Source organism: Neltuma alba, unplaced genomic scaffold (genome assembly GCF_004799145.2).
Source record: "Neltuma alba isolate B1F8T4 unplaced genomic scaffold, ASM479914v2 tig00012143_pilon, whole genome shotgun sequence".
Classification (NCBI taxonomy): domain Eukaryota; kingdom Viridiplantae; phylum Streptophyta; class Magnoliopsida; order Fabales; family Fabaceae; genus Neltuma; species Neltuma alba.
This window is the reverse complement of record NW_021636692.1, coordinates 137,539-158,075: the sequence shown is the minus strand read 5'-3', so window position 1 is coordinate 158,075 and position 20,537 is coordinate 137,539. Positions and strand designations below refer to the sequence as shown.

The following is a 20,537-nucleotide window of genomic DNA, read 5'->3' as shown; positions in this document are numbered from 1 at the left end:
TCGGTCAATTTTCAGCTGAGTTAGCAAGTTAGTGGCCAAACTTAACTTTTCTGTAGCCTAAAATATAGATGCATCATTTTAATTAGTTTGGGACATTACATGCACCAAAAATTACTTTAGGGCACTGGATATACCTGGAAAAATAGTTCGGGATGCTAGGCGCACCTTAACCAGTTAAAATAATACACATTAGACGCCTGTGCATCCGCCATGTAGGATTTTTCAGTCAACCTTCGACTGAGTCAACAAGGTAACGGTCAAACCTAACTTTTCTATTAGCCTGGGATATGGACGCACCGTTTTAATTAGTTTGGGACATTGGATACACTGAAAATTACTTTAGGACACTAGGCACACTAGAAAAATAATTCGGGGTGTTGCACACACCTTAACCCTAAAATTATCCCCAATACATCATAAGGTGGTGGCTAACCATGATACAGTGATTAGTGATGAAGGACAAACCACACTAGCTTCTTAGAGTGTGTTTGGTATGAGGGATTTGAAAGAGAAAAATTTTTCTCCCCTCCCTTCCTCAACCTCCCCTCCAAAATTAAGAGGATTTAGAAGGAAAAGGCAATATTTTGTTATGTTGTGACAATTATATCCATATTTATTTTAAATATCCCCATATTACTCTAAATCTTTTTTTCTTGTCTCTAGACACTACTCTCTCATTTGTATGACCAAATATTTCATTTAAAGATGGGATATAATACAAGTTGTAGCTGAATATTACTTTAGCCTTCTTTTCAATAATACTTCACGTTCTAGAGCATATTAGAATTTTGTTATATGTATTGCTCCATATATTAAATGTTATTTACAATTCTATTTTATTAAACATTCTATAAACTTTGAAAAAATAATCTTAAATAAAATAAGATAAAATTGTCATGTTAAAAGATTTTTCCCTTTCCTCTTCTCATGAACCAAACAAGATAATATTAAAACTCTTCCATTTTTTTTTATAAATCCAAACAAGATAATATTAAAATCTTTTCACTCTCCTCTCCTCTCTTTCCCTCCATTAAAATCCCTCCCCTCACCTTCCTCTCATTAAGCCAAACAAACCCTTAATGACGTTGATGATGATTTAACTAGTAATATAATTTTATTAAATTGTTCTTATCATACACATTTTTTTCAATTCTTATGTGACTACACTCTTTTAAAAAAACACATACAAATTACTTGTCAAGGATATAAATAAAAAATATTAATTAGCCATTGATACAATAAAATAACAATTAAAGGGATACAAAAAATTTCACCAAACCGGCCATTCATTTTCTCCTTTTTCATACATGATTACAGAAAACACCTAAGCAAATTACAGTCACATGTACAGGTCTTGTAAACTCCCATTAACTTGCCAACCAACAAAAATGCGCAAGAGAAACATTAACTGGATGCCAGCTCCGCATTATCAGAATGTATCAGGCCCTTTGGTACAACACATAGCATAAGGGCTTCCTTCGACCGTGAAAAATCACATCAATAATCATCTGGACTTGAACACTACATGAACGCAATGCAGACAACCGCAGAGCACCAAGAACGGGCATTCATTCAGTTTACATGCAATTTTTTTGGGAGGCCCATGGATTACAGAGGTTTAAAGTGAAAGTTGTATCAGCACTCATTAATAATCATAATGTCAAGTCAGGATCGTCCTCATAATCAAAATCTTGCTCACTAGAAGCCCTAAGTCTCTTTGCATCTCTCGGCCCACCTCTTCCTTTCTTCGGTTTGCCCCTGTCACGTTATACGTTTTAAGCTCACAAATAAACAATGCATATATACTGTATGTGTTTGTTAAGACTTTTAGAACATAATCAAAGATCCATCAGCGGATTACTTACTGCCCATTGGCATAAATTCCACCTTTTGAACGCCCTGGACCAAAATCTGACCTTCCATCTGAGATAAACACCAAAGGATGAAGACACAATCAAATTTATGACACGAAAATTATCGACATGTATGCTTCTATATATAAACTCACCATCTCTACCAGCTGCAATCTCTTCTGCCTGTAATAGACAGTTGAAGAAAATGTAAAATCCAGGTTAGAACTTTAGAATTCAAAAATAAAATTTTCACGAGAAGGTCCCATAAGCATATTTAAAACACAAAATCTCTATAGATAAATAAAACAAATAAAAAAATTGGAACTTTTCTTTTAGAAAGAGAGTTAAAAGAAGAGACGGATAAGGTCCAGTAATATAAAAGAAGAGGGTCACTGAGTTCACATTTCAGCCAAAGTATTTCAATACCAATGCACCTGAAATCCTTAGTTTTAACAAAGGAAAATTGCAATCAAGTCCCAAAGAAAAGACATAATTACCAAAAAGTCTCAATAATAATCTAAGAAAAATGACAGCTTGTCATTGGGGCTTGTTGGTAATTATTTTTCTTTATTGGGACCTCATTATAATTCTCCCTTTTACCAACTCGAAACGTAGATACAACCTATCCGCCACCAAGATTGTTGCTATTACTAATTCAATCCTTTGACTTTGATGCTTCTATTATGTTCAAAGTTCTAATAATATAGTGCTTCGTACCAAGTCACAAAGATGACATAGACAAAGTGCATCCAAAAATCTGACTCCTCCTGAGGACAACTTTACATTTCTCTTCAGCCCGAATTAAAAAAACTAACCTCGGGTAATTCTGATGTCAAACACTAACTATGAGAACTCTTATCCAAGATAAGGTTTTAAACTTGCAATCGTTGAACTGTTTCCATAATGCTTATAAATGGCATCTGTTCCAAATTGTTCAAAACGCAACCTTAAGTCTCACATTCTTTGCCTTACTTTCCAGCTGAATTCTGCCTACAGACTCTGGATCAAAACAGTTTCATAGTGTTCTAAGCGAGTGTTTAACAGGCCAACTTCTAGAACCAAGAAAAATTACATGACAGCTTCCAAATTACCGGAAACAAGTTACCCCAGTCATCTACTTTGATCTTGATTTTTTTCCCAAGTTAACAATAAAATGTTCTAGACAGGTACTCATAGTCAAAGACGATATGGCAAAATAGTTGATGTAATCTTTTGTTAAGCGAGTTTTCAATCGCTCTTTTCTCTCCAGGTGATAAGCAGAATCAACATAGTCAAGAACATAGAAGTACCATATCTAGTTTTCTTAACAAGGAACCATAAAGGAAGACTTTTAATATTTTTTTTCTAGCTACAATTAGTATCTCACACAGTCACACTCATAACCAAACAACCTTATTTTCTTCTTGCAGCTAATTTAAAATTACAGAATACACACCGCTGGTGAGGTCACCGAAGATAATGAAAAGAGCCTATCTTCAGGTTGAAACTTTCTGGACCGCTTCAAGCTGCCACGAAGAATTTAGATTCACACGATGTCAATCAATTATGAAGCATTATGTCTAAATTCAAAGTAACTTGATAACACATGCCATGCAACGATACACACGCATCTTTGACACTATATCATAGTTGATCTATAAAGAATTGTCAAAAGAAAAACAAGTCCTCTGTTAAAGATGAAAAGACATTCAAGACAACAAGTTCTTTTTGTTTTTTTTTTAAGTTTAAAACTAGAGCTTTCATAACTGTTGTGCTAAGGGCAGCACCCTAGGTACTCCACTTGTTAGCATTTCATTCAAGTCTATTTTATCAAATGAAACCTAGGTAAGACCCAACTACTGATGAATCGGGAAAAGTGGCCAACAAGTTATCCCCTGAGGTGATTTTTTTGTTTCATCAATGTAATTACACAAGTCATGATCCAGCCTTCCCCAACCGTCAAAGAAAGAAATCTAAGAAAAAAATTTAATAAACACATCCTATTTTTTACGAATAAATGGACAGGTCATACACTTAGGACGAGCCTGCATTACCTCCCTATGTTCTCTTAATATTTTCACAACATCAGAAACTAAGAACCAAAAAAGAGTTTAAGTAATCAATAGATGGGGAAAAAAAACAGACGAAAACTTCAATATAAATAAGTATTGATGAAGAAGAAGAAGCAGCAGCAGCTCCGTACAGAGCAGTGTTCTTCGATGAGGATAGGAACCCTTCAAATCCTTTTAATACGTTGCCACACTGCCCCGGATCCTGTAAATAACTTGTCTCCATGTCATAAACCTGTCTCAAATGCAAAATGTTAGTTGAATTAATTTTAATTCCCTATATCAAATCCTCATTGTCTTAACACCCTCTCAAATCAGCATTTTCTGACAAGGGTGTAGAAACAAGATACCCTCATACACAACCATTTTCTCTCTTTTTTGGGCAACCGAAACAAATTAAAGAATAAGAGGGGGCCGGGAAGCCATAGAGAGGGTAGAGAATTGCCTGCTTTTCTATGTTACGAAGCTCCTCGTGAAGCTTAGCTCTCCTACCAAGAAACGAAGCCAACATTGCCGAAGGGTTTGCAGTTCCTTTTTGCGCTGAAGCAGCATCAAAGATAAATAAAGGAAAATTACGGGTACCGTTCAACAACAAAACTGAAGGCTCAAGCCAAGAGACGAGAAGGGTGGAAAAGACCGTTATTGAGCAATTACCTTCCGTTTCCATTTCCGCGCGAAAAGCCCTAAATTCGCGATCAATTCATCGGAATTGAAATCCCTCTCGCGTTGTTCCGATGCGTTCTTCTACACCTGATTCCGCTCGCTTTCAGCCCCACCAACCACTCACATCACGGCACGTGACCCAAATATTTTGAGGCCCATTTAGCGGCAAGGTCCATGCAAAAAATGGGCTTTGGCCCATATCATGGGAACGAAGTACGCTTTGGAAGATTGGTTGTCCGTAAAAAAAAATTGGGGACTTCAAATATAGAAATGAAGAAATTTTTACTGCGAACTTCTTCAAGCCTAGCGATCCAGCAAATCTGATTATAGCCGGAGGAAATTGTGTACAGTGACAGAATCAGTAATACAAGTTTTATCAACACGGGATCCGGAAGCTTCTAACACTTGATCTTGCCCACTGTAGCAAAAATGCCTAAGAAAGCTGAATGTGGTGGAGCAATCAGAGATTATACTGGAAAATGGATTGGGGGTTTTTCATTTCAGCCTGATGAATGCAGTGTGCTAGAAGTGGAGACCTGGGCTGTCTTTAAGAGTTTGAATTTAGCCTGGGACTTTGGGTTCAAACAGGTCATCATTAAGTCTGATGCTAAAGGGTTAATAGAAATGCTGATAGATAAGAATGCCAGAGATTGCTACAACCTCATGACTTGGCAGATCCGCAACTTGCTGAGCTTTAATTGGGAAGTCAAATTGAGATATGTTGCAAGAAATAGAAATGCCGTTGCTGATGGTCTAGCAAAAAAAGGTATCAATACTTCTGCTTATTTTGATGTTTACCCAGAGGGGCTGCGTACATCGATAGCCTGGCCTTTAATCCCCGAGTTAGAGTTACTCTGGGTTAAGCCCTCTTTTGTACCAAGAAATAAATTATATAGTTTAAAAAAAAAATGTACATATAGTTTACCATAAAAATGTATATATCGAAATTTAAACTATTCAAAGGATCTAAAATCCTTAATATTTAAAGTGCTGAGGCAAATTTTTCATTTTTTTTTTAATTAGCTATCTTATTTGTTCCTCTCATCCTTACAGATATTCTTTTATGGCAAGGGAAGTCTCATGACCCAAAAAAAACTACTTTTTTGATAAATTTTCAATATTTTCAGGACATAAGTTCTCTTACTTGCTTCATAGAAGGTCATTATGTGTTTTTATTTAATTTTAGAGAGACGGTATTTCCGTAAATATGTGTTTTATGAATAAGAACATCTGATAGGCTGATACGAAATATTGTGCAAATGCACGCCACAAACTAAATGTATATGGGAGTAGTAACTTAATATGGATCGATGACTTTAAAAAAGTTATTAATTATTAATATCATTCAATGGTGAGATACGCATTGGAACGAAGGAAACAAAATGTTGAGATATGCGGCGACTGGAATTCGGAGCGCGTGATGGAGAAGGGTTGTGGGCTCGTCTCATGGGGTGATGGATGGGGCCCAAGGACGGTGGAGATTCGTTTATGGGGAACGTCATAATAGATGTGGCCGTATCTGATTGGTATGGGCTGATGGTCCCCACCGACCCACGAAAAGTAGAGATAACAGCAATTGCGGGGTCAACATCCCTCAATTCCACTGCATCAAATTTCGCTTTGCGTTGCTACGACGCACCGTCCCTCTCTTTAATATTTTGGATAAATTTCCAATTTAGATTTTCTTGTTTGGTTGCGTTCTAGTTCCACAGCATTTAACCATCTAGCGGATTCGTTCTCTGTTTTTCTCATAGAAGTTAAAACCTTCCCTTGACTCTTTGTATTCTTTAGTCATTTCGTGGGGGGCTTCCTCACCTCTCCGAGTTTTATTTTTCTTCTTCTTCTTCTTCTCTGTATATCTTCAACTCGAAGTTTTCTGTTCTTCGTCATAGCTTTTGCTACTTTTATTTTTTGCTGCCAGCAATGTCTTTCAGAGCGCTAAGCCGGGTAAAGAATGTCTACTTTTTATTTATTAGTTCGTCGCGCTCGCTGGTTGTTTGATTCTGGCAAATCATGTCTCTGGAGATATAACTTGGTTTTCTGTTATGAGATATTTGCGATTATTAAAGCCTGTTCGTTCTGATATTACTCTAAGCTTTCTCAGAAAATTGATAGGTGGATTTCCAGCGACCATCAGATTCTTTTAATGCTGCAAGACTGTATATATTGCGCATCGATTTCCTTTAGGAGAATTTTGATGGAACAATAAATCGCTCAACTTCGAAACTTCGCTCTTAGTTCAGCCTGTCAGGGCTACTTTTCACCTTTCATTTGATATTGCTTTGGTTTCATGCTCTTTGTTTTTCAACGCAGTTTGGACCATTGATTCCTTGATTGTTGTTACTTTTCTGCTGGAAAGCAATTTGTGAAATTAATTTGAAGTGACCCGGGAATTGTATTAATTTATGACATCCCACCCACAACAAGTAGATAGTTCTCGCAGCTCCTCATACAACTTTGCTGCTTGTCTGCTTTACTACAAATCAACCTATTACCTATAGTTTTGACCCATTCATTTTGCTTTCAGCCAAATGCTTCATCGGGCATGGGTGTAGCTGATCACAGCAAAAACACCTTTATGGAATTGAAGCGGAAGAAGGTATATCGATATGTGATCTTTAAGGTTGACGAAAAGAAAAGAGAGGTGGTGGTTGAGAAGACTGGTAGTCCAGCTGAGAACTACGATGATTTCACCGCATCCTTGCCCGAGAATGATTGCAGATATGCTGTTTATGACTTTGATTTTGTGACTTCCGAAAACTGTCAAAAGAGTAAAATTTTCTTCATTGCATGGTTAGTTTATCACATGCCTTTCTCTTTCTGTCTTTCCTTTAGAAAACTGTAACTTTTTAAGGGCACCGCACCAAGCCACCAACTGCACAAGTAATTAGTGATGTCATGGAGAAATAGCCACTAACATTTGGGTCTAATATGCATTTTCCCTGTGCAAAGAATGCATTTTCCTGCAGCACAAATGACCTATTGGCTATATTTGTTGTGCTCTGCAGGATGAAATTACTTGCCATGCAATATTTGCTATGCTGGCATTCTTTGCAAGTTTTCTGATGATGATGCCATGTATTCATCAGTTTCACAATCTAGGGCTAAATATATTATTATTGGTTTGATGCTGTTTTTTCAAAGTTATGACTTCCTATTTCAGTATACTTAGGCTTCCCCCCACTCCCCCAAAAAAAAATGATTTCTGCATCTGAAACTTTCCATTTGATTTTATTTTCTGTTGTCCGACATCAATTTGTCCGGGACCATTCTCTTCTGCATTTTAGGTGTGAACTTAAGCATATACATTTCAGATAGGGCTGTCGACTAGCATCATTAGTAACTGCTGCATCTACAACCCTTAATATACGGACTTCTTCATGACTACTTTGTTCTTGGGACTTGAGGCCTGTGCCTAACCTAATTTGAAGACTTTGGCCATTAGTTGGAATGTGTGCTGTTGAGTACCAAGAAACCTGAGTGAAATATTTATGGTTTGAGTCAGATTCCTACATGTCAAGTATAGGTTTTAAATGTTTCCACCTAGGTGTTGGTGGAAACAGCTAGAAAGGCTGCTCTCACTAATTATTGTCTATGACGTCTGCGTAGTATTTGTTTATTTACCCCCAATACTTTCCTAAATTTTGTTACATCGGTTATTTTAGTTATCATATGTATATTTCACTAGGGTTGGTCGCCCGTCCTGTTATAGTTGTGATTGCAAGCTCCTTTCCATGCATATGTCATTGCGGTATCATCCTTAGTTATTAATTACGTGATATTTTATCAGGTCCCCTTCAACCTCTCGAATCCGTTCCAAGATGCTGTATGCCACATCTAAGGACAGGTTTAGACGTGAACTAGATGGTGTCCACTATGAAATCCAGGCTACTGACCCTACAGAAATGGATCTTGAAGTGCTCAAAGAACGTGCACATTGAAATGTTTATGTTTTCTTTGCTACTTGTTCCAATGAGCTACTTTCCATGCTTTATCATGTGTAAAGCGTATAGCCCATATAGCCGCAGGGATATGATTATCTTTAGATATGAAACACAGGGCTTGTTTCAGTTGTTGCTACAAATTACAGCTTGCTTGACTGTTCTCAGTGAACTCAACATTGAAGAACATAATATGCATAATATTATAGTAGTCTGGTGTTTAGACCAGATACTCGTAAAGAAGAAGAAATCTGAATTTTATTTCCCTCAATAGATGCTTATGGAAGACTAAGGTTGGCTTTAAAGCTATAAGACGTGGTGGTAACTCTCAGAATAATTGAGAGAATGCGGAGCGTCTATATATTGAAAGACCTTTTTGCTCCGTCAGATGACTGCAGAGCACAGCAGGTCATACGACTCATATCGAAGTGAAAAGAATATGATTCGTATGACTTTTCGTTGAAACTCCTTGAAAACTTTAACGCTCTTAAGAATCAATGGGAGGGGTCCTTGGGTAATTTAGATCAGTGCCTACAATGGCTAACAGAATGTTAAATGATTTGGTTTTCTTTTTTTTTTGGGGGGGGGGGTCCTGTAGTATCTATATGCTCATTGGAACTCGAGAGATTATTACAACCTGAACGATGAATGAATTCCAACCCACGAATACTGTAGCGGAACCCCTATTTCAGGCACCATGGCTTTTAGCTGCTATGAAGCCGAACAAATTCTTTGGCACGCGGACTGGAATCTTGCGAGGAAACTTGCAGCAGGGGCAACGAATGTACTGGCAATGGGTCCACAAACACAATTATATGTCCTTTTGAGAGTAGTGATGGAATAAAAAAGCCGAAACTGCGAATGTGCCGTTGAGATTATTTGTCTATGCAGTCTTGAAATGATATTAAAGTCTCTTTAGTCAATGCTTCTGGGATGCACCATGTTTGGTTGTGCAAAATGTTATGTTCTCAAACTTAATTCTTGTCCCTTTGCCCTGTTCTTAGGCAACGCATGCCTGGCTCAAATAGATTAAAAAAATTTGTTGCAGCAGCCATTATGTGTTTTCACGCGTTCAAGTTAGCCGAGATTCAAGAGTATGCATATCTGGGTGAAAACTCGCAAGATGAAGTGGGAGGCAGTGTGAGCGAGTGGTCTGTTTTGGTTTCATTTGCTGATTTTATCCTCACTTGGATTCAAACGAGCATGTAGAAAACATTCTAACCCAGGCGGATTTGTGCAGAAAGAGACAAGATTGCGAGAGAAAACACGTGGGAACAGAACAGTGATGGGGAAAATGTTTATTAAATTTGCAGACCCAAGGGGTTTCTCATCTCCAGAGCCAAAATGGGATAGCCAGGCATAAAAAGAACGGAAAGGGTTGATCGAAATAACAAGACTCCTATTGCGGTACTCTGCATTTATCAGCTTGCTTCTAGGTCTTCATTCTCACCGGATATTTCCTCCAAAGATCTTCCCCTCGTCTCGGGCACCAAGAAAGTACAGAAGAATCCCAGCACGCTAACGACACCCAACGCAATGAGCGAATTCCTCACTCCAATCCCTGGAGGATACCCTGCATCTGTCTTGCTCGGGTCCTGGCTCTGTGCCAGATACAAGAACCCAAATGCACCCACAATAGCACCCAGCTTGCCGGACGCCGAGGATATGCCATGGCAAGTGGATCGGAATCTTGCCGGGAAAACCTCTGCCGGCACAACGAATGTCGTAGAATTAGGCCCAAAGTTGGCAAAGAAGAAGGTGAGGGAATACATCACCACAAACCCCATTCTATTCTCCCTATGAGTCCAGTGGTCATAAGGAATGGCAAGAGCAAACATAAACACGGTCATGAAGAAGAACCCACCCAGTTGAATCCAAAACCTTCCTATTCTGTCAATGAACGCCACTGTAAACCAGTACCCCGGAACAGAACCGCAGAGAGCGATCAGTGTTTGAGCCTTTGCGATAAAGAACATCTCCGCCAGGGCATTCATGGTCTTGGCCGGAGGAATCCAACCAACGGCACTGAATATATCTTTCTGGAACAGATTTTGGCTGTAATATGCAATGTCAAGCAAGAACCATGTGCTTGTAGTTCCCAGCAAATGAAGCCCATGACGAGTCAAGAATTCCTTGGAAAACATCCCGTACGACTTAACCCTATTAGATTCCTCCTCCTTAGGCTGCTCCGATGCAATTTCCACTTGAAGAACTTTAGCCATGTCAGCTGCAGCCCGCTCAGCGTTCTTGGCGACGAGTGCAGTGTAACGAGCAGTCTCAGGCATCTTGATCCTCGAGTAAAAAGTCAAAACAGCAGGCACAGCTCCCGCCATTAACATTATCCTCCACACGAAATCTGCTTGCGGGACAGTTGAACCTGCTGGATCAACCTCGTAAGTTGGAGCTGGAAACTTGGACTTGAACGCACCGGACAAGATGATGGCGAAGATACCAGCAGCCAGAATTCCAAAACCCTGCATCGCAAAAACTGCGGAAATGAAGGCGCCCCGCGTCTTCTTGCTCGAATACTCTGACATGATGGTAGCAGAAAGAGGGTAGTCTCCGCCAATACCGAAACCGAGCCAGAATCGAAAGAAGCAGAGAGTGGCCATCACAGATGTTGGCGTGTGTCCAAAAGAGAGGCCCGAACCAATAGAGCATACGATCATCGTCAAGAGAGTCATGCCGTACACTTTTTTGCGCCCCAATTTGTCCCCGAGCCACCCAAAGAAGAGCTGACCGGAGATGGTTCCGCAGAACGCGACGCCGTTGACGGCGGCTGCCACATTAGGAGGCAAAGTACCGGGTTTGGGCGAACCTTCCACGTAGTAGTATACGCGGCCAAGTAACTTGGTGACCAGGGATATACTGAACAGATCATATGCGTCGGTGAAGAAGCCCATTCCAGCCACGATGACGGCCGTGAAATGGTACCATTGTGTTTTCGCCACATCCAGTGCATTGAGCACCTGTGCCTCATCTCCTGCCATGATCGGCAGCTCTAGTCACGAGCTTCGTTCTCTGCATAATCATGAGTTCGTTGAGAAGTAGATGCGGATCAGCCGAGACTAATGGGAAGTAAAGATTTAATTACCAACTGACATGTACGTGTCAACGGATCACTGAGGTAAATACCGGGAAAAGATCCGAAATTCATGGTTTAATAAACGGGTAAGAAAATGCCATGATCCACGACGCTTCTAGATTCAGAACACAATGCGACGGTGGTTTTTAGCGGAAGGAAGAACACGGGGCGGTTGAAAACTAAGCTCCCCTTCGGTACGAAGCATTAAAAAATAAAAAATAGGGATTGAGATTATAATTTTAAAAAAGTATTAAATAAGTATTTAGCATGAGTAATTATTTATCATGAGATTAAACAAATCTATAAAAATAAGATTGAAGAATACCACTTCCCTTCTCAATCCCACACATATAATCTGTCTAATCATACTTACACTAAATATTATTTTTTCAATCTTAATTTCAATTCGTATTCCGTTTTTATTTGCTTCGTACCAAATGTTACCACCAAGAGGACGGGGCTAGAAAAGCAGAAAGGGAACTGAAATGAAAAATCATGAAAACTCCTGAACGTTTCCGAAGAAACAAACAGCCGGCCAGTAAACATACATGAAAAAGAACAGAAGAGGCACATATATATATATATATAAATATAGAATGCAAGGGCAAGCATGGGAATACAGATGGCGTGCATGGGGGGGGAGAATGCGAGTATATATGGAGAAGATGAAACGGAAAGAGTAAAGGAGGGTGCGTACCTGGTGGGAGTGTGAGGAAACAGAGAAGGGAGTGCAAAAGGAGTGGAGTATAAGAGGAGAGAAAGTGGTGCGGTGGGAAAAGAAGCGCGAAGAATGGGGATGCATTTATAGAAAGCCATACTATATTCATAGGAACAGCTCCTGAGATATTCCACGGGCATATACTGCCCACCATTTTCGCCCCCCTCTCTTCGCCCCACTCACTCCTCCCTTTACGACGTCGCTTCCTTCCACTCCCACTGCTGCTTACTACTAGTACAGTATTTGCCATGTGTTCAGCAATCATCGCGTCTTCGTCCCTTCCCACATATCATTAAATCCCCCGGACAATATTAAGTTAGAGAGAGAGAGAGTTCATATATTAGTTGAGTTATTAAAATTATTATAATTAAATGGTTGAGGGAATTAAGTGTAGAAGGGGAACACATGGGAACGGAGACTATTAATTAGCCACTCCTACTTTGTTTTCGTTTCAATTTAATTAAGACTAATGCCCAAACGCCTCTTCCCCTTCTTATCGTGTTCTCCGCCTTGCCTTTGACGCGGATCTTCTTTCCTGACTAAACACACATTACGTATTATAATTACAGAGTCCAGCTTACGTTTCTCCTCGCTCGTTCCATGATATGGAATCTCCTTAATTTACACCTCTCCCATGCTTTTGGTGGGTTCTAATTGATTTTGGTGGATGATAAATTTATAATAAATGAATTTTAGTCAGTGGATTGTTCGTGGAAATGTAATTTTGGTGGATGAGACTGGGGAGAGAGAGAGTGAGTTAGTTGTTTGGCTGCAAAATGAAGATTCGAGAATAGGTCATGTGCGAAAAGAGGGGTGTGATGGCAATTGGCAACTCTCATTTCACTATATGCCCACCTTTCGTTCTCTGATTGGCTAGTATCCCCATCCCATCCCCTCCCACGATCGTCCTTTCCCTTCCATGCATATACAGTGACCAAAGAATTCCCCTGGAGGATCCAACTAGTCGGACTATCCACTGAATTCATTACCATCTCAATCTGAACCAAAAAAACAAATATTTTCATGGTTGAGTCGCTGTGTTTTTCTATTCAACACTAAAGCCTGATATATTTTCAGATCATTTATAGCTTTACAAATTATGTCATTAAAAACATATAGCATTTTGACAACTAGACTTATAACAAACTTATTTTGTATGTATGTTATTATATATGCATATAACAACAATAAATGTAAATAAAAAGTTACCAAACAACAATAAGGTCCGATGATGTGCATATATTCCAACGCTGCCAGACAGGGAGGCCATCCCTTTCAAAAAGAACACAAACGAAGGCGTTGCCTGGAATAAATGATGATCAGCTTAAAAATCACAAACCTTGTGGTCACATATATACCCCGCCGCGCCTCATATATACGATGTGATTTCGGTTAAGGCGACCAGCCTAAACTCGAAAGTGCACCCACCTCGGATTTCTCAACTCTCTTGAATCCTTCAAAATTTTGAATATTGAGAACCAGTAGTTTCAGTGCTCATGAGCAATGTCAAATTATTACATTTATTGTACTATTTAGATTTCATTTGAGTTGTTTGGATTTTAAATTTTTTGATTAATTATTTTTAAATAAAAAATGATTTTCATTATATAGCTATTAAAATAATTGTGTTGAAAAAAATAAAAATAAAAAAAAATTAAATCTAAACCATCTAAATAAAATATTAAATAATCTAAACCTGATATAACTGGGGGTTTCATTCGTAGCCCGCATTATTATCCATATTGGCGGATGACAACAGAACACATCGGCCTCGGTAAACACGCAGACCAGAACCAGCTAATTAAAGGTGGATGAAGTCAAGCTACTTATTAATAGAGACTCGCGAACCATTTTTTTTCGTGTAGGCAGGGAGTTGATTCTTTTAGCAGATCATTTAGCCAAGTACTCTCATAGGATTGATGGCAATTTTTGCCTCTTTGATCGCCCTCCTCCCAATATTTCTGGGGTGGATGGTGATCAAGAAGAGTAAGGCTTGTTAGTTTGGGATGGTAATTTTGTATTTGATACGTGTTCTCTAGTTATCATTCAAAAAAAAAAAAAACGAATTACCAATGTGAAATGTCATGTGTGTGCGTGTGTATAATAATACTATGGGCAGTTTGATCAATTTTAAGTAATTGTGTTATCCAACACAAATATATGTGTGAATAAAATTTCACCTCATAAAGTACAAAAATGTTAAGTGGGCTGCCAGCAAGCCCTTATTATCATCACGATCCTTAACACCACTTACAGTAATAATAAATAAAAAAAGATACATATCAATAGGCTCAACACCGCGTTTTGCATCCAAAAACAAAAACACCACATTTTAATCCAAAAAAGTTAAAATGGTAATTAAGTTTATAGTTTTCTTGCCTGCTTGCTCACATCAAGTTAAATCCATTTCACAGTAAAACTTCTAACAGTGTGCCGAGCACTTGCTAGTTATTCGTTTAGTTTTATTTATAAGGCAAAGAGAAAAATCATTTTTTGATTCTATTTATAAGACACTGAGAGAAATTTTTTGTATGTATGTACAATTTCACACTTTTTTTATTATTAAATTGACTTTGTTTACATGAGATATAATGTATATTATATAAGAATAAAGTTAGAAAATTGTTGACTTTTAAATGAGTTAATAAAATTTAAGTTTTTTTTTATTTGTATGAAATACATTACAAGTAATTTATAAATAGAACAAAATGAGTATACTTTTAATATATAAAAAAAAGTATACTTTAAATCTGGGTGTTGGTTTTCATAGATTACAAATTTCTCTTAATGGACCCCAGTGCTCTTATTGAGTGCGATGTATATAGCATATATTTGTCTAGGGGGCGACGTTGTTTTGTTATCGTTGGCCTTTTTTGGCTCCCCCCGCCCCCCGATACCAAAAATAGCCGCCGGGGAAAAATTTTGGTTGGCCCAAGTGGGGCTGGGCGCATATTCGGCCCCACTGAATAAGCACAATAGAGACTGAATTTCTTCCCAAGCTGGTAACATGAATGCTATAATCTCTTTTGAATATGTCAATCTGCCCAGCCACAAATGTATTCTAGCGACCTAACTTGACAATTGAGAATTTAAAACTTAGTTACTATTATTGAAGAATTTTCCCCCAGAAAAATTGTGAGCATGTTTAATATTATTACTGGTACTTAATATAAGAGCTAATTAACTAATTGAAGTAGATTAAAAAAATTAGTTAAATTAGTTATTCATAATAAATAATTGTCGTGTTTTCTAAAATATTTTTGTTAATCAAGTGTATTAGTTAGAACTACTATTATTACAAGGACTACGTTGAGAAAAATGGATAAATATAATAGATTGGGATTTTATATTTAGGATTATAGGTAATAAAAATCAAATGAACTTTTATATTAAGAATTGGAGGTAATATATTATAACGCTGGCGTTTATTACTTGATTTATATTACACCAATATATAGCGGAGTAAATATATTTATGATGAGAGGAAAAAGTATGGTCGGTTCTTATAATTTGTTCCGGGGCATTGCCGCTAAATACCCAATTAGTTTGTGTAATGAATAATATGCAAAAAGTTAAAAAGAGGGGGGGAAATGACTTGCTTTTTATTAACGAATTTGGGGCAATAATGACAGGGTTTAGCCCCATTATGCCTCCCTCAGAAGAAGCGATGAAAGAATTGAAAGTGAGAAAGAAATTAACAAGTGCTAGGAACCAAACTCAGAAGAGGTCAAGCTCAAGAGGTGGTCCAAATATTCAGCCCCCAGATCCTCCAAGACGAGCACGTTGTTGGAGGCATGGGCGTCCCCGGAGGAGCTGTTATTCTTTCTGGGTCTTTTAGGGTCGGAGGAGGACGACGACGACGACGACCTTGGCCTCAAGGTATGCTTTCTCTTGAGGGCCAGCACAGGAGACGAATCTTCCTCCCATGGCTTACTCGCCATCCTCTCTAGGGACTCCCTCACCACTTGCTCCGGGAAATTCAGCACCGCCATTGATCCCTTGGTGCAGAAAGCCGCCTGGTCGTACGCCAAAGCCGCCGCCTCCGCCGTATCAAACGTTCCGATCCACACTCTCACCCCATTTCTCGTCGAGTCCCTTATCTCCGCCGCGAACTTCCCCCACGGCCTCCTCCTCACTCCTCTGTACGGCCTCTTCTCTCTCTTGCCGCCACTGTTGCCACTGCTTTGCTCTTTTGGTGGTGGTGGTGGTGAGCATGCTTTAGTATTTGTGACTTGCACTTGAGAGGATACTTCCTGAGATTCGATTCCTCCCACGGAATTGGATTGGGAAGATGAGTAGTCACTGGAGTTGAAGGTGAAGAAGTCCTCCCAACTAAATGATTCTTCGGAAACAGAGGAATTGGAATTTACAGGGGATGGCTCTTGGTTTTGGAACAGAAGAAAATCCATGTTGGTGGCTAGACTTGAGCCACCGCACAACCCACTCACTTCCTTTTATACAGATCACTCCCAAAGCTAGGAAAACGATGCCAAGTCACTGGACTCGGAAACCCGTGATTTATTAAATGAAAAAGAAAAAATGAAGAGGAAAGAGAAAATCGTGATTATTGGCAAGGGAGGATGTGTTTAGTTTGTGTGATCGTCATCGATGGGCGAAAATGGAAAGGAAACGAGACCTGAGGGCTAAATCCCGTTAACGCTAGGATTAGGAAGTAATTAAAAATTATGGGTTGGCAAAATAAAGAAGGAAGCAATTAAAAATGGAAGCGTACAGTCTTGATTAATTCGCACGTGAGTCAAACATTATAGCAACGTGGGCAGCTCCTAATGGTTACAAAGCTTACGCCTCTGTTGAATTGAATCATTCGTAAGCCCTACGCTCAGCCTTCCCATTATTTTATAGTTAATCCGTTAATCTTCTAGAATAAATTCTTTTTCCTTTGTACTGATTATTTCTTTTCGAAATAATATATGTATCAAATTATTATTCATTGTAATTTTTGGTATCATTATCTGAATTTTCAAATAATGTTTTTTTTATGCCCAAAAAAAAAAACATTGACGTTATTTACCCCAGCACTCGGGAATGCGAACATGAAACCTTCGTTAAGTAAGTTCACCTAGCGCAGCCCGATCTTAACCGATTATTCCCTTAAACTTCCTGTAACTTCCAAAGAATATTGAACGACGAGAAGTTCAAATTCTCCACAAAAATCTTCATTCTGTGTGTTACTGAAGCTGCAATCGTCGTCTTCGTAACAATATCTTTTAATTAATTGATAACAAAATAATATTCATAAAAACAATGCTTTCCCATGCCAATTTTCTTTTCCATTCTTATCTTATGCAGCAGGCGCTGATCTGAGAACGGAGACGATTTAAAAAACCCGTCAATAACAGCCTTCCATGGATTCAATCATCTAAGTGTATGTAACTTGTAAGAATAAATGCTTGAATACCGGCTGTGAAGCCCTCAGTATCTTCAAGTTCTCATAGATAAAGTCCTTTGTTTTACATAGCGCACATGTGTTAATCATAGGCATGCAAACACGAATAATTAAATTTCGTAATTAACAAAGACCCGCTCTAATTTATTAACAATGTGCTTGGATTATTAATTACATACAGCATATACATATATATATAGAGCGCAGCCTTCCATCGATCAGAACGATCTTGCTTTGTGTCGTTATGGATATTAATAACTTTATAAAAAAACTAAAAAATCAAGAAAAAGAATAGTGGCGTCGCAATAATTGAAGAGGAGGAGGAGAAGGGAGAAAAAACTTTGAACGAATTCTTTAAACCTGGAAAGGAAAGCATATCGGGACAGAGTAGTGATTAAAGTATGAACAAGTTGGCTAATAATAATAATGCAATGGGCATTGTTTATTTAGAAAGGAGCAGGGCAATGCATGCACCCTCTGCAACTAGGCAGATATTTGGCAATTCACTTTCAATCGGTGTGGTCATTTATCAATTTTTTTTTTTTTTTGGGGGGAGGTGGGGGACAAGAATATGAGTTGGTCAATCAGATCGTCTGGATTTTAATTACATTATAATATATATATATATATATATATATATTCAAAGTTGAAAGTCAAGACATGTGACGTCACTGTGATTCCATGTTGAATAATATCTCTAGATTCCTCTCCTCTTGTCTTTCATGTAATTACTGCGAGAGTTGTTAGGGGCCGAGCATGCATGCAAAGTATTAATGCATCGTAACTTGTCCTTAAATTTTAGTGACTTGTTCATTCAAATATCTGCTAACTCACTGTTCAGACTTCAGAAAGAAAGGCTTACACGCAATTGTTTTTGTGATTTACAAGAATTACTTCAAGCCTCGAGCTCGAAATTTTTTTCCTTTTCTGGGTTTGGTCATAAGAGTTTGATGATTAATAAAACATCATCAGTTGAATAAATTCTTCAAGTTGTCTCGGTAAATATATATATATATGCATCTGTTAAAGTAAAATGGAGGATTCAAAATTTGAGTGGATCAAAGTCGCATTGAAATATTTCTATGTAATTGAACTCAACAATGTATGTAATACCAATGTTGAATCTACCTAATGTTTTTATATAGATGTAGAATTTCTTTAAAGTTGTGCGTGTATGTTGGAAGAATGACATTTGGGTCTCAGACAAACGAATTAATGAAAGTTACCAAGTTTCTGATTTTGAAAAGATAATTATAAATATCGGTTTCAACAATTAAAAACGGGAACATATCAATTGCGAATTATTGGGTTACATTTGAAATTTAATTAAATTCTTTGTGTATAATTATTTAAATTATTATTTACAGTGCATTTAGAAATGTCAGCAATCTAACTATCATTATCCTGCATTATATTCTCAAATTTGTTGGGCGCATCGCAGGCGGAAATTAAGACGCAGGACAGCGAGACAGTCATGAAGGGCGAGGTCCCACTAAAAGGGTCCGCACACATAAATAGAACATTAATTAGGTGGGGCCCGGCAAGAACAAAGCATGAAGGCCACTGTATCATCAACATCGATAATTCTTTGTACCCAAAAAAAAAAAAAAACAGCGTTAATTCTGTTGTGGTTTAGTACATGTTATAATTTTAGTACTGGTATATCAATGGATCTCAACTGAAGATGAGTTTAAAATAAGGGTTAAGCGTCCACCAGTTCCACTATTCCAGCCCCAGAATTAGATTTTAACCAATTGGTTTTTTATGGTCTATACAGATTAAATGATATAATTTTGATCATTGATTTTTCTGAAGTGATACAGAGGAAAATGGAGGCAATAAATAATGCCTAAAAATAACCCCAAAAAAATATTAAGCTTCGGGGAACTGCGAGGGGAAGAATGTTGGTGGTAAAAGTAGGGTTATTAGTGGGTAGTTTTTTTTTAAAATCAAGGTTATATAATTTTTTGCCACATTAATCTTTGTTTTATTTATTTGGTAGGTGTTTTGTTATACACAATACACACACGCACTTCACGCTAATAGATCCGATTCTTCGAATTTAACATTATGTTAAATCACTAGGAGCATAAAAATATTCAATTAAATGTGTTTGAAAGTATCATTAAATAAAATATAATCAACATAAAAAAAATATCAAGCTGAATTGAGATCTAAAAAGTTACTGCCTATTTGAAAAAACGTACTTATAAAAATTTTAATAAAAACATATATGTTCTTTTTTTTTTTAGGCCTGAATATGTGTGTATGATATTACTACCTCCGGTCCTTAGTATAAGATCCTTTTTATCTTTTATTTTGGTCCTAAATATAAAACCTTAATCTACTTTATCTCTCATATTTATATATATCTTTTCAAAATAGCCCTTCAACAATAATAATTCTAGTCAATACTCTTGATTAGCAAGGATATTTTAGGAAAGACAACACCTATTTAGGACAAATAACTAACTCAACTTACTTCTTTAATCTCCTCAAATTAGTCAACCAGTTCTTATAATTAGGATCGGAGGTAGTACTATAAATGAATCTCTGTGGAAGCCAAGGGGAATTTGGTCCCCAAAAAACACTCAATTAAGTGATATGGCATCTTTTTTTTTTTTTTTTGCCAACGATATAGCATCCTATTAACGGAATGGCGGAAGCAAATAACATTTTAAGAATAAATGCAAGATGAGAATTATGGAATTTTCCCTTTTTTCTGGCAGCTTGCTTTTATTTTTTTAAATTTAAAAACTAAAAAGGAAAAGGTATTTTAGAGCCGTGAAGTTTGAAGTCATGGTTGCGTGGATGTTATTGGC

At 37.7% G+C, this 20,537-nt stretch overlaps 4 protein-coding genes across 4 annotated transcripts; 1 reads left to right on the top strand and 3 right to left on the bottom strand.

Annotated features, from left to right (window-relative positions):
- Positions 1–1,206: 1,206 nt before the first annotated feature.
- LOC114723485 (chromatin modification-related protein MEAF6) lies at positions 1,207–4,622 on the bottom strand. The gene is made up of 7 exons (XM_028909668.1): positions 4,556–4,622; positions 4,347–4,441; positions 4,036–4,136; positions 3,289–3,358; positions 2,009–2,036; positions 1,866–1,923; positions 1,207–1,758 (listed from the first exon to the last, which is right to left on the bottom strand). Exons 1-7 carry the CDS (start codon positions 4,566–4,568, stop codon positions 1,653–1,655), a joined length of 471 nt encoding a protein of 156 aa, XP_028765501.1. The 5' UTR covers positions 4,569–4,622; the 3' UTR covers positions 1,207–1,652.
- A 1,682-nt stretch (positions 4,623–6,304) lies between these two features.
- LOC114723490 (actin-depolymerizing factor) lies at positions 6,305–8,776 on the top strand. The gene is made up of 3 exons (XM_028909674.1): positions 6,305–6,511; positions 7,092–7,357; positions 8,355–8,776. The coding sequence occupies exons 1-3, from the start codon at positions 6,488–6,490 to the stop codon at positions 8,503–8,505; spliced, it is 441 nt and encodes a 146-aa protein (XP_028765507.1). The 5' UTR covers positions 6,305–6,487; the 3' UTR covers positions 8,506–8,776.
- Positions 8,777–9,782: 1,006 nt separating this feature from the next.
- Positions 9,783–11,586, bottom strand: LOC114723489 (inorganic phosphate transporter 1-4-like). The gene has a single exon (XM_028909673.1). The coding sequence runs from the start codon at positions 11,493–11,495 to the stop codon at positions 9,927–9,929; it is 1,569 nt and encodes a 522-aa protein (XP_028765506.1). The 5' UTR covers positions 11,496–11,586; the 3' UTR covers positions 9,783–9,926.
- A 4,294-nt stretch (positions 11,587–15,880) lies between these two features.
- Positions 15,881–16,786, bottom strand: LOC114723495 (ethylene-responsive transcription factor ERF094-like). The gene has a single exon (XM_028909679.1). It carries the CDS (start codon positions 16,715–16,717, stop codon positions 16,013–16,015), a length of 705 nt encoding a protein of 234 aa, XP_028765512.1. The 5' UTR covers positions 16,718–16,786; the 3' UTR covers positions 15,881–16,012.
- Positions 16,787–20,537: the final 3,751 nt, after the last annotated feature.